Below are 13,961 nucleotides of genomic sequence, written 5' to 3'. Positions count from 1 at the left end.
ATCTTGAGTTTTATATTCTTCAACAGTCTCCAACACTGGCTTACCAATGACTTCCCTGTGTAGAATAGGACGCCTGTCAGTACGGCACACGTTGGCAACTCTCTCTCTACATATTTTTGCTGTGTGTAAGATTAGAGATGTTAACTCCAACTGTTTGGTTCAGTGGCAGACTCTCAAACTGAGCTTATTGATACCATCAAACAGGCCAGTTTGGAGGCAGGCTGCCTTTCGCTCTGCATGGGGCATCGCCACAGCAAAGAGAAAACTACCAATGTTGAAGATATTTTAACAGCATTGTGGGTGGTGCCGGTGTATTCTGAGGGACCTCAGTTATCAATGTACTGTACAAAAATGTCCACATTCTTGTTGGATTTAAATGTCCTTTGTTAAAAAAAATTATTATATATGTACATAATATATGTACTAATGTGCATACTTAGTTGTAAGTAAACTCCTTATTGCTCTTTCTAAACCAGCATCAACATCTCTTCAAAGACACATGTTAACATAAAGGAATGCTCCTAAAGGAGTGATGTATGGTACAAAAGTTGTCTAACTGCTGCAGGAAATGTTTCTGATTTCTCTTTTAAACTGAACATGCCACAGACAACAATTTTATTTATTTTTTTCCGATGCAGAGACTAAAGTCTGTGAAGTTGGTACTTTTTTGTTGGTAGCTTTAACTAAAAAGAACATAACTAAAGACTGGGATCTGGTGAGAGCAGCAGTAAAATATGTGAATGCAGAGCAGTTGTTTTACTTGACACAGACCAATCAAACGGGACTAACAAATCATGTTGACGAGGTGTTAGTGAGAGAAGTCATTAGCCATAATTCTAATGGATTGCATTAAACATAATGGATGCATTGTCAAGTCGTTGAAATTTTGGTTCCGTGAACTGAAAGCATTATGCAGCTGGAGGGTTGTGTAATGCCAGAACTGTCCACCGGCTTTTGTTGAAATATGGCATTAGCCAATATCCCTGAGGCAGAGAGGACTTGAATATATAAAAGAATAGCATAACTGCATGTGCTTAAATGAAACACGCCCTGGAAAAAACAAAATCCTCTGAGTGGCCTCTTGTCTTAGTGTGCGTGCTATATAAAAGAGAAAGTGCTCATTGTAGCGTGCTGCAAACTTTTAGCATTCATTTTAACCTAAAGATGTTTGTATGATTGACGATTTGATTTTCTTGCATCTAAAACAAAACCTGGTTTTTACACATCCCTCTATAGTAAAAAATATGTGATGTGGGATCTTTTAAATAAGTTGTGTTACTACAATAGTACTGTGTGTCTATACATGTATGTTACTTGTTACATTGTTGGGATACCTTAGTTTTTGTAGATAACGCAAATGTTACTTTCTTAATGTATTTCATCCTTAACATCCTGCCACTTGGAAATATCATACGCAAACATGGCCTTCACTTCCACTGCTACACCGATGTCCAGATCTTCATTTCTTCCAAATCCATCACCACAGCTACATCCTCCACCCTGACCAACTGCCTCACTGATATTCAAACCTGGATGCAAACCAACTTCCTCCAACGCAACTACAATAAATCCGACTTGATCATCATCAGCCCGAAATCCCTCACAAAGAACACCCACAACTTTGGTCTCACTGTCAACAACTCCACCCGGTCTCCATCCCCACACATCCATGACCTGGGAGTCATCTTCGACAGCAGCCTTACTTTTTAAAACCACATCAACCAAATAACCAGAACTGCCTTCATTCACCTCAAAAACAATGTCTGTCTCCGCCCATCACTTACCTTCACAGCTGCCGGAACTTTGATTAACGCCTTCATCACTTCCAGAATTGACTACTGCAACAGCATCCTCTATGGTTCATCTGCAAAAGCCTTAAATAAACTCCAATACATCCAAAACTCTGCTGCCTGTCTCCTCACACACACACACACACACGTTCCTGTGATCACATCACTCCCGTCCTTCAGAACCTCCACTGGCTCCCTGTTTCCCAACACATCCAGTTTAAAGTCCTTCTCCTCACCCACAAAGCCCTCCATAACCAGGCTCCTTCCTACCTCACAGACCTGCTCCACCGCCACAATCCCCCCTCCGTAACCTCCGTAACCTCCGCTCCTCTGACGCAAACCTCCTCTCCCCACCACTCAGGACTAAGCACTGTACCTGGGGTGACAGAGCTTTCACCATTGCAGCCCCCTCCCTCTGGAACTCCCTACCCATACACATCCGTGACTGTACTGACCTGGACACATTCAAAACACTAATCAAAACACACCTCTTCAGATTAGCTTTCCACATACAATAGTCTTACATTTCTCACCTGATAGTTACTGGTTTCATTGTTTTTAATTGCTTTTAATATGCTTGTTTTATGTGTTGGTTTAATTGTCTGTTTTTAATGTGCTATATGTGCTGGTTTTACTGTAAAATGTCTGAGTACCATGTAAAGCACTATATAAATAAAATGTGTTATTATATATGATGTGTGTGTATATACCTGTGCAAAGTGCAACAGGATACATCTATTTTGTTCCCTGGCACTGGCAGTCATCCAGGCATTCACGCAGCCAATCTACCTGCGGAGCTTTTATTTGCATTTAGTATTTGGAGGTACTGCTAACAATTGCAAAACAGCTTGTTTTGATATGCTGCCCCTCCATCTCACATTCCTTGATGTTTGTTTCTTAGATCAGTGCCGCTGACTGGGGACAAGCTGAAACAACATATAACCTCTATGAGGTTCTTTTCAAGGTCCACAAGGTACGTTAATGGCAGGGTGCTGTGATGTGCATCAGGGATGATCAAAATTTGATCGCTGCAGTTTTTTTTATTATCTCCGTATAGATGGCTGCTTTTTATCAGATAGAATAGTGTTTCAGGGAGCCTCTCTTGACCTGATGTGATATTCCTGATCTACAAACAAGGGAATGTACACAGTGAAGGTTCCTTTGTTTAACCTGAGAATTAAGGTTTATTTTAATTATGCATTAAAAAAAAGTAAAGCGACAGCAAAATCTTTTTCCCAACATGTAATAATTAAAATGTGTTACAGCTGTGGATGGCAGAAGACTGCTGGCTCCAGGCGAGGCTCTACTTGGGGCTCGAACATTCTCCTGAGCAGCAAGACAATGAGTCTCTGTGCTTCAGTATTCTGGTCGGCCACGGCCAGAGCCACACCTTCAGGGTAGAGCTGGCCACGGACCTGGCTATCTGGGAGAAGTCCTTCCAAAGAGCGGTCTTCTTGGAGGTGCAGCGAATACGAGTGAGTATTTCCATGTATAACATGGCAAATTCTTCGGTTGCTAAACTTAAAGGGATATGTCACTGATTTAGCATTAAGCTTTGTCTCAGTAGATAGTATTTAGTCGGTAGTATTTTTGAATGAACGTGCGTCCCTCTCTCATGTTCCCCTGAGAGGAGAGATCTCTGTATTGTGGATCTAGAAAAAATCTTCCAATGACGTAAAACGACCAGAGGCAATGGACTACAGCCCTACTTCCGCATATTTCCAACCCGCCCATAGGGGGTTGGACTGTCGGCATTCTCCGATATTTCACGAACCAAAACGAGTGTCGGCCATCTTGAATCCTTGCGTACCTTAGTGGCTTCTCAGCATCAAAACTTTAGATAGATAGATACGGTAGATTTATTCATGCAGAAATGCGGGTGCTTGTATCCAACTAACTGCTAAATGCTGATGGAGTTTGTGACTGTTAAATGCCAACCATTCTACATTCCACGCAATATTTTATACTCGGTGATACAGCCCACCAAGCACTAATGCTAGTAGCTATGTGTTAGCTGAAGTTTACGGAGCATATCATGTGTGTGCACTAAATGTAGCCTGTTTCGTATGTCGTTTTTATATAATGTTTTTATATATTTTAATTGTGTAACCAATTGAACCAACTTTGTTTCGTGTATATGGTTGAAATGACAATGAAACACTTGTTGAGTTGATCGTCTGTCTGTCTGTCTGTAAATGGTAGGTGTGGCTTGGGAGTAGACGCTAAAGCAGCGAAGCAAGTACATTCTGGGATTTGGTGTCTTTCATCCACATGAGCCAAAAACACATTTTCTGGCTTTTCTCGGCCTAGAAGCCACCAATTTCTAAAAAGTGTTCACATTTCTACTACATAAGTGACCCAATTTAAAGATATATTCATCTTTCCAACAGTGAAATATCCCTTTAAGAGACAACCTGTTTTAGATGTTGGTTTTTAAAACTTGCTAAATACTACCTGGATTAAATGAGTTCTCAAAGAAGGAGAGCCTCTGACCAACACCTTTTCCTAGCCTTGAAGGTGGAACTTAAGACCACGGCACTACGTGTGCTTTAGAGATATACTTTGCCGATTTTTAACCAGCTTTGTATCATAACAATGTGGTTAGTATGTGTGAATGAGCTATGGTAAACTTCACCCCATGTTGCAAGCACCCAGATCTTCGTACTCCTCTCCCAGCACGTACAGACACAAATAGTTTTTAATTGTCATTAGGGCAAGGGTATGCCATTGTTCTGTAGGTAGGTCTACACCCTGGCACCGAATCAACACAAGTCACTTCGGCTTGACGTCCGTCAATGCGTGCAGATTCTCCAGTCTTATTTCCCCATTGTCTCCATGGGGTCAACTTTTTTTATTCAGCTACTGCTGTTTCATCGTTCAGATTGTGGTCAGCTGTTTCATCAAAGGACAGATGTGTAGAGATTTTATTTGTGAGTGTGTGATATTGGCTGGTGCAAGATGCACTTCACAATTAAAGTGGATTCACTCAATGCTAAACCCCTACTATCATGGATCAGGTGATCAGTTTTTCTTCTGTCCCAGCCCGGCTCCTAGGCTGCGACAAAAACGGGGAGAACACGAGGGTAAGCTATCAAACAAATGTGTTTATTATAGCCAAATTAATAATCAACATAAGAAACATAGCCTAAACAATAGGACTAAATAAGGAAACATGCAGCTGCCATCATGTCACAGGCCTGCCCTCAACAACTGCTGACAACAGGAGCCAGTAGTAGCACCCTGACCCAGGTGCAGCTCGTCAGTGGCAATCAGCACCTGCAACACGGCAGAGACCCCAAAACAAAACAGGGACACCTAATGGCAGGGAGGCTGGCGTTGTCACATTACAGGTATTGACGCGCTGTACTTAGAATAAATATTATCCGTGACAATTATTTGTAAAAACTGTTCCTGGCTCACCCCCGTGCTGTAACTTGACTACTTCTATGTAATGACCGTCGGCTGACTCCGAGCTCTGTGATGTGTGTTGCCCTTTTAGCCTTATGCTGGCCAGTACCCTATTATGTCACAAATTGGCTAATCTATCAGGAAAAAGTACAATTATCAACTGCAACTTATAATTCGAACAAAAGTTGATTGATTGATTACATTGATATGAAAAAGCAGATTAGATATTAGATATTAGAAGAAAAAAAAAATATAGCTAACAAACCAGCCATTATATAAACTTTAGTTAGTGTTGAAGTTAAGATGTTTTTCTGAATGATAGTGTTGCTTACACTCTATTTAACCATAGTACACTGGCTGTGTGGCGTGAGCGTGTCAGCTGCCTGGCGTGTCAGTTTTTATTTCGGCTCCCATGTTAACAGGTTAGAGTTTGCACACTGCCTGCATGACACGCACGTCTCAGGCGCGGCTCGCGCCGGAAACGCGTGCATGCTATAAATAGGACCGACGCCTATTTTTTCACACGACACGCAAGCGTGTTGGAAGTAGAGGTGTTGAAATTAATCAAATCGATGCATCGAATCGTGGACATGGACGATGCTGCATCGATAATCGGCCGGGCCATAATCGATTATTTCGGTTTACAATTTAATGTAGGCCTAACAACCTTTCTGTTTACATATTCTGTTATGTTTTGCAGGAAGTGCCATGTGCTCAGTGCTGTAGTTTTATGTATCCAATTTATTTAGTATTAGAGCACTGCAGAATGTTTTGTTTTTGAAGCTTGAAAAGCTATGAATTGTGGCCGGGTTGGCTCAGTTGGTGGAGCGGGCGCGTATGTATAGAGGTTTACTCCTTGACGCAGCGGCTGCGGGTTGGACTCCGACCTGCGGCCCTTTGTTGCATGTCATTCCCCCCCTCTCTCCCCTTCCATGTCTTCATCTGTCCTGTGGAAATAAAGGCCTAAAAATGCCCCCAAAAATAATCTAAAAAAAGAAAAGCTATGAATTAAATATCCTATATGGCTTTAACAAAGGAATGTGTTTGACGCATCGTGATGCATCGAGATATCAAATCAAATCGCTGACATGATAATCATAATTGAATCGGGAGATCATTAAAGATTCACACCTCTAGTTGGAAGCGTTTCCAGGCAAAATAGAATACAAAAAGATGTTTATATGTCATTTTGACACAATTGCATATTAATAAATGACATGTTGATGTTTGAAAGTCTCTAGGTTTTGCAGATATAAATGTAACTTAAAAAAAAAGAAGAAAATTATTGATTTTCAAATATTGCACCTCTTAATACAGAATGAAATATTATGTAGCCTATTTTGCCGTCGATACTGCCGACGTTGTCTTTGCTGTAATCAAATCATTATATATTTATGGTTGCTTCTCCCAATGTCTTTTCAATTTTCTATCATGAAATAGCCAGTAAAATAAAGGCTTTTTAAGTAATTTTTCTTTTTCTCTACATTCAATTGAATTCCCGACCCCAAAGAGCACCTTCAAGCATTTGATTGAACTTCCTGAGCACCCTGGACTTTCTTGTCTTTCCAGTATATATTTATGTTTAACATGAAGTATACTACTGCTTGAGTGCAGTAAATCAGACAGGGCTAGCAGCAGCAGCAGCAGCGCCGCGTCAGACACGTTTCTGGTGTACAAAGACATAGAAAACGCCACGCAGCCGCCACGCAACTGACACGCAACCGAAAAGCCACGCTCACGCCACGCAGGCAGTTTTTCAGAACATTCCTAATCAGTAATGTTCCTTCCTACCAATTTAATGCTTCATCAGTGAGAAGTGATTTCATGTGACAAAAAGTCTTTTCTGTTGACACATCATAGGTTATGTGCTTTTAAATGTTCTTATTAAGAAATTAATTGAATTTAAAATTGACAGCTAGGCAGCACTCAGTTTTCCATAAATGTTATTGTCACTTTAAATGTATTTAGCTTAAGTCACCTAAAGAATTAGTCCTCACATCAATGAGCCATTAAATTGCCTCTTAAGCAAATATGTTTAAAAGTGTAAAGGCTATCAACTGTTGTGGAGTGCATTGTTAAGCAGTTCTCAGCAACAGCTGTCTCGTGTCCGTCAATAGGCTCCAACACAAACACTCTTTGTAAAATATATGAGTCCAGGATTATTTTTCCAGGTTTCGTTGTCTTCACGTTCGATTGTGTTTAATTTTTCATTATTAACTTCACTACGCTTCCATTTACAGTCCAGCACTTACATGCATGGCCAAACACACCACCTTGCACTGCAGTTAAATTAGCCTGCATACAATTTATGACTTATTATTTATGCTTGATACCTGTCTACCTGTGCTATTACTTATTATTTTTAACTGCCGTGAAGTCAGTTCGCTCAAAAACTCTGATGCTTCTTTCAGTACACACTTACTCTGTGAATACAACTGGGAAATACCTCATACCAATAGTAACAAGTATATGTGTGATTTGTTTTTGTTTCCAAAGCCTAATTTAGGAGTACACATACACGGTTATTACACGGTTTCATTCCCTATGTCACAGCAGTCAAATTACACAAATACAGTACATGGATTTTCCTGTTCTTTCCCGACATAATTATGCCAGTTTATTTGTGTGTGTGTGTGTGTAAATATCCTTAAAGCTTCTATGATATGTGTTATGTATCTCGTTAAGCAGATTACCCTCTGACTATATAATTAACTACGCTAAACATCTTGATTAGTCTTTACAGTTGCCTAGAGGTTTTCTGTATTCATTGTAAATAATGGAGCTGGAACTTCTTGACTTAACTCATGACATTCACACATTAAGTCTGAGAATACACACATGAGATCATTATAAACAAATTGTAGGTCAATTTTAATCTCTACAAATGTATATACATGTTTGTAATCAACTTTTTATTTGACCAATAAAGAGTACACGACAGATAAAACACTACAACTTGCAACTGCATAATTAAAATATACATAGCAGAACATACAAACTAAACTAAGACAACAAGAAAAATGATACCATCAATAATACAAACATGTATAGAAATGGAAGGAAGAAGGAAGGAAGGGTGACAAAGCTGGTAAGAGCTACATTGGTAGACTTTTTTTTTTTTCTCCTTTTTTTTTTAATGAGTCACCTACTGTAAGTAGCTCAATCATAAGCACAGACGTAGGGTTCCTTGCTAAAAGCACAACTGGAATTATTTTTGGTAATTAGCTTTTTAAGCTTCCACATTGCCATGATCACACGTCAGATCAGACTCTTGATGAAATGGCCAGCGGTGCCTTTTATATTTTAACCCCTTTCCCACCCTTTCACTCCTCAAGTGCGGCCAACCAAAGATAAAGGCTAAAAAAGCTATGAAGCCTGAGGCCCTTGGTGCTCAGGACCCTTTTTAAAAAGGGATTTATAAATATTGCAGCAGAGCACCTGTCAGAAGATATTCCAATCACTAGCAGACCAAAATCCTTTCTGGGTCAACATGGGAGCCAAATATAATTAAATGGCTTAACCAGTTGTCCTTTGGAATAGTATGTGAGTATTATACTAGCAGCATGGTTGACTCTGGCACGGGACACTGGCTCTTTAGCAAAAACCGTCAATCTCAAAGTCTTTTGGGCCATTTATAATCCCTTTATGTTCAGATGGCTCATGTGGTCACTGAGAGTTTAGAGTCATAATTCTACTGGACTCAGTTACATCCTCTAGTTATTTCTGCACATGCTAATCCTACATCTTAAACATGTTTAAATGTAGAGGGGACCTATATGTTTTATATACAGCAACATGACATTTGTATTAGTGTACAAGTGAAACTAACCTCATGCAGAAACAATTATTGATATCTCTTATAGGGCAGCAACTAACGACTATTTTCATAGTCGATTAATCTGTTGATTATTTTCTCGATTATTCGATTAGTTGTTTGGTCTATAAAATGTGGATCAGTGTTTCCCAAAAGCATTGAAGAAAACTAGAAAATATTCACATTTAAGAAGCTGCAATCAAGAATTTTTACTTGTCTCTTAAAGAATTACTCAAACCGACTAATCGACTATCAAAATAGTTGGCGATTAATTTAAAAGTTGACAACTAATCGATTAATCTGTGCAGCTCTAATCTCTCATGCTACATTTGCCTCTGCTGTCTTGTTTATGTGTGGCAAGCTTTTTTTTAGCCTATTTTGTAGTTTTGTGTTTGTTTGTTTTTTGTCAAATTGTCCGACTGACCTTAGCCATCGACTTTCTGAGGGTAGTTCTGTTGATAAATGTCTATTCAATCTAAGAACCTACTCTTGAAGACCCAGTGTAATGGCCATTACAGTACTGTTAGTCTATATCGACAACGTTCCACTTCCAGGATTGTTCAGGATGTCCCACACCTTCCGCTTTCTCTGTGTTGGCATTCTAAACTCTGCTCGATTTATGAGGACAATGGTTTACTGCTATCTCTACAGGATAAATCGAGACAGCTAGCTCGGTCAAATCTGTTTTCTGTTGCATGACTAAAACAACTTTTGAATGTACACACGTTCCACCAAAACATGTTCCTTCCCGAGGCTATTTTGCAGAGGCACCGTCACGTCATCCAAGGCGATTATTGGTTTAAAGAAATCCCAATAAACCAGAGCACATTTTTCTCCCATTCAGGAATGCTGTGTGGACTAGCCAGACCTTCCTCCGCTGCGCTGTGGAGGAAGGTACTGCAGTACTGTAGACACCCTATAAATGTACTCTGAGTCATAAATAGAGGATAACTCTCACACTCAAATAGCCACTGCTCGCGCTTGGATTTGCTTGGAAGCAGAAAGTTTGAGCACAAGCAGAGCAAATCCAAGCGCGAGCAGTGGCTATTTGAGTGTGAGAGCAAGAAATCTGAACGTAATATCACTGAGAAATTGAAATAATGCGCTCTTGAATAAAGATAGTAATATAACTCCATACTGAACAAAATATTTAATTGATGTGTTGACTTAGCAGCTACAAACACATTGTATTTCCCTCATGCTCAATGCTCTGTGGGCACTGCACTATCCAAGCACTGCATGCTGTAATTTCCCTCAGCACTGTGAATGGGGAAAAAAATGTACTGCTCACAAACCAACCAAGTAAAGAGGGCAGACCATCGATTTTAAAGCTTAAAACTCTTATTTTATGAGTAAGCTATTTCACAATGGATTTACAAAATTCCATATGCAGTTAATGTTTGAAGAAATTAACTCGCAGTTGCGCTTCACAACAACAGAACCACAAAAGGCCTTCAACAAATGTGTGTGTGTGTGTGTGTGTATGTATGTATGTATATATATATATATATATATATATATATATATATATATATATATATATAATATAAAAAATTCCAATAACTAGATTTATGGTAATCCATGTAGGTGCTTTTATGAAAGCTGAAATCTTATACTTTAATTTTCATTTGCTTGTGCAAAGTTGGAGTTGGGTGGTTAGTGAAGCTTGACTGTCAGACGCTAGCCAAGTCTCCATAAAATAATGCAGTCTAGTTTATCATTAATTAGAATGTTAATGGTGAAATATAATATATATTTGCCATCTTAAGATTAGATTGTAAACTTGGCAGTGGACCCCCAAGTAACTGAACATTAATTAGATTGTCCAGAGTTTGTCTCCTCTGTGCACCTTGTGTGCTACTTGATATATGGATCCAGTACAGTAGGATAAAAAAAAGAAGCACAGGAGCAAAGCACTCACCACGATAAGAGTCTTGGATGAAGGATTACCTCCTGAGAGAAAGGAAGAAAGTCAGTCAGAAAGTCCAAGTGAACTGGTTGGATGTGTGTTTAGGTAATGTTAATCTATTTGCATCGCTTGCTGTCAACAGCAAAAGCTGGTGGTGTGTTTTTCCAGAACAGAGGCAAAAACAAGCTGCAGCAGCAGGTAAAGGATGGACATGTTACCCTTTTTCTCTTTTGCTGTAACAGTATCAAGTCCCGATGCAGAACTCCTCTGCTGCACAAAACAACATTAGCTTCAAAGGGGGAATGATATTATGCAAAAGTGTTTGATGCTGCAGTCACACAGTTACTTGTATTCCAGATCGTCTTAACGTCGCAAAATCTGACTTCTGGGTGTATTTGAATGTGTTTTAATGATTTGTGCATCCTGAATACAGTCAACATTCATGATCGGCCCACATCAATAATAGAAGTGGTGTTTAATAACTCTGTCCTCTGTAGGTGACTACACTTCTAACTAAGACTGATCTGCATGGGCAGTTTCCCCCCCTTACCAGTAAAAGTATGAAATATGATAATGTAGCATTTTTTCAGTCTTTAATGATGCAAATGTGGGACACCATCCTTTGGGAAACCAATGAAAGTGATGAAGCATTTCAATTTGCTTGTGATTCTATGTTCTCCAGCCAATTAGGCTGGCCTCCTGTGGCTTCTAAGGAACACGCAGCACAGTCCAACTTAGGATAACCTTCACATTGACTGGATGTGAGCATTACATAAACATTGCTGATGGGGTAGAAGTAGGGGGTGTAACTGACAAAACTGTCCAGCCTGCGTTTTCGCTCTCATCTGCCCTACTTATTTTCTTTTTGTTCTTTTTTGTGTGTGGAGATGATGGAGCCCAACATGGCATTGATGGGGTCTTTTAGCTCACAGCAAGCAGTCACGTTGTTTCATATTCCACTTTTGGGGTCTCTGGCTAAGATCCCTCTCATTTTGTCTTTGAAATAACCAGCACAACACTCCAGCAGGAGACTGACACGGACACTGAGCTCATATTTTTCATATATATTTTTCATATATAAATAAAAGTTTAGTGGCTGTTATTAATAATTTCATAATAACAATGGATCAAATGACTGTGTCTACTGTGAAAGGATTTGCTTGGAGTGACAAACTACCAGAGAATTGTCACCCTACCCTGCAGTTCCCATTAGCTCTACAAAGCTTTACAATGTTTTTCATTGTTCTGGTTTACGGCCCGCACAACTCTGTTTTGGTTCAGTCCCACTGTTCTCATAATGCTTAATGCATAATGATTCTGAATGGGACACAAACGAATGGCAGTGTCAGTGAGAGAGAGACAGAATTGTCTGTTACAATTTAAGATCCAGTCTGAGCCCAAAGCTTTACGTGATAAACTGCCCCAAACCCAATAAATGTAACTCTGTATGAGCTGGATGTATAAATAAACTGTTTGTTACCAGGCAAGTGTTGTCTTCACAGCTTGTGCCCACTGCCCTCAAGTGGCAAAAATCGTACTTATTACAGGTTTAAGATATAGCGTATAATACCAACTCACAGAAGCTACAAATAGAAAAATGGTTGTCAACAGGTGGCACTTCTTAAAACGGTAGAAGGTATTACCTTGGCTTGTCTTCCTCTACGAGTCTTAAAGGGATACTTTGCGCTTTACGCTTTGTATCAGAACAATGTGGGTAGTATGTGTAAAGCAACAATGGTAAACTTACTTCCATCTTGCCAGCGCCCAGATCTCCGTAGCGAAACGCTTTCGCTGGCTTAAGGGCTGTTGATCAAACTACAGATTCTACATCCGTGTACAGACACAAAGAGTATTGAAGTGGATAGAGAGAGAGAGAGCTGCCCTTCTCTTCTTCTCTCTTAAACTCAGACCAAACTCAGATTAAACTGTAAAACAAGGCAACACCGATCAAATATAAACCAAGATTATGTTACTGCATTGCCTGTTTCTCGTCTAAATGTCTAAAAAAAAAAAAAAAAAATTTTTTCAAAAACATATTTTAGCTAACTGTTTGTTACCAGCTGGCCACCATATTGATTCTGTGAAGTGCTCGCGTTATGACACCCAACAAAGGGAGTGTTTATTGGTCCTGTGCAGCGCAGTGCGTTATGGTAGGTGTAAGTTCACTTTCACACAATTATTTTAGCTAGTATCAGTGGGGAACCGAGATAAAGAAATGTAAATAATAGCCCATCTCGCATTTTAAGAGCAACTTAACGGCAGCAGAATGTCTTTTGCTGACATCCAGTGCCTGAAGTTCTCATATTGCTGCGGTGAGGTGCACAGAGTGCATTCCAAAAATTGGAATCGATACAGAGGCATGAAGCCCCTGGGCAAGGATGACACGCAAATTCCTCAGTTGTGGTTAGTGCTCGGGACATTGTTGGGTGTGTCTCCAGGTGCGACAGATATCAATATGTATTTATTAGCTTCCTTTTTTACAATTTCAAAAGATGCAGCTGTGGGTCTCACATCCCAGATACCTACCTTTAACTGTCTCCTTACCTTTTATTTTGTCTCACTCTTTGTGACCAAGTTATGAAAAGACCGATGCAGTGCAATACTACACCCGCTTTATTTCCTACACATGCCCTATACTTCTGTCAGACTTAGCTATTTTTCTTAAAAAATGCCATTTCATGTTGCTAATCCCCCCCAGTAAAAATCCCTTCCAATTAGTGAAGTGTAGTCACAGCTCACCATGTCACAACACAGTCTTGCATGTGGTGACAGGAAGAACTTAGCGGCTGGCCTGCCGCTGTTTCTTATGCCCGTCACAGCTGAATTCCCGACACCACTAGAGACAGTAGGGTTGAGGGCTGTGAGCAGAAAACACTTTCAGTGAAAGGACTGTACAGTCCCATGCCATTTCCACTGCACTCTATAATTGAAATCACCATGTCCCCGCTGTGTTCTCAAGTGAAAGAAAAAACAGAGGTGGAAATAAAAGGCATGTATAACGGGAACAAAAAATTGGCGTACACTTCTTGGTATTCCAACG

At 39.9% G+C, this 13,961-nt stretch overlaps 1 protein-coding gene across 1 annotated transcript in view; it reads left to right on the top strand.

Moving 5' to 3' along the window:
- sntg2 (syntrophin, gamma 2) overlaps nt 1-13,961 on the top strand; it is a 53,600-nt gene that overhangs the window by 35,518 nt on the left and 4,121 nt on the right. The window contains exons 12-13 of the mRNA XM_078278151.1: nt 2,692-2,763; nt 3,056-3,265. Of these exons, the coding sequence (XP_078134277.1) occupies nt 2,692-2,763; nt 3,056-3,265 (282 nt within the window). The remainder of the gene's footprint in view (nt 1-2,691; nt 2,764-3,055; nt 3,266-13,961) is intronic.

The sequence above is a fragment of the Sander vitreus genome, chromosome 20 (assembly GCF_031162955.1).
Source record: "Sander vitreus isolate 19-12246 chromosome 20, sanVit1, whole genome shotgun sequence".
Classification (NCBI taxonomy): Eukaryota; Metazoa; Chordata; class Actinopteri; order Perciformes; family Percidae; genus Sander; species Sander vitreus.
Note: the sequence above shows the minus strand (reverse complement) of the source record. Positions and strands in the feature narration are given on the sequence as shown.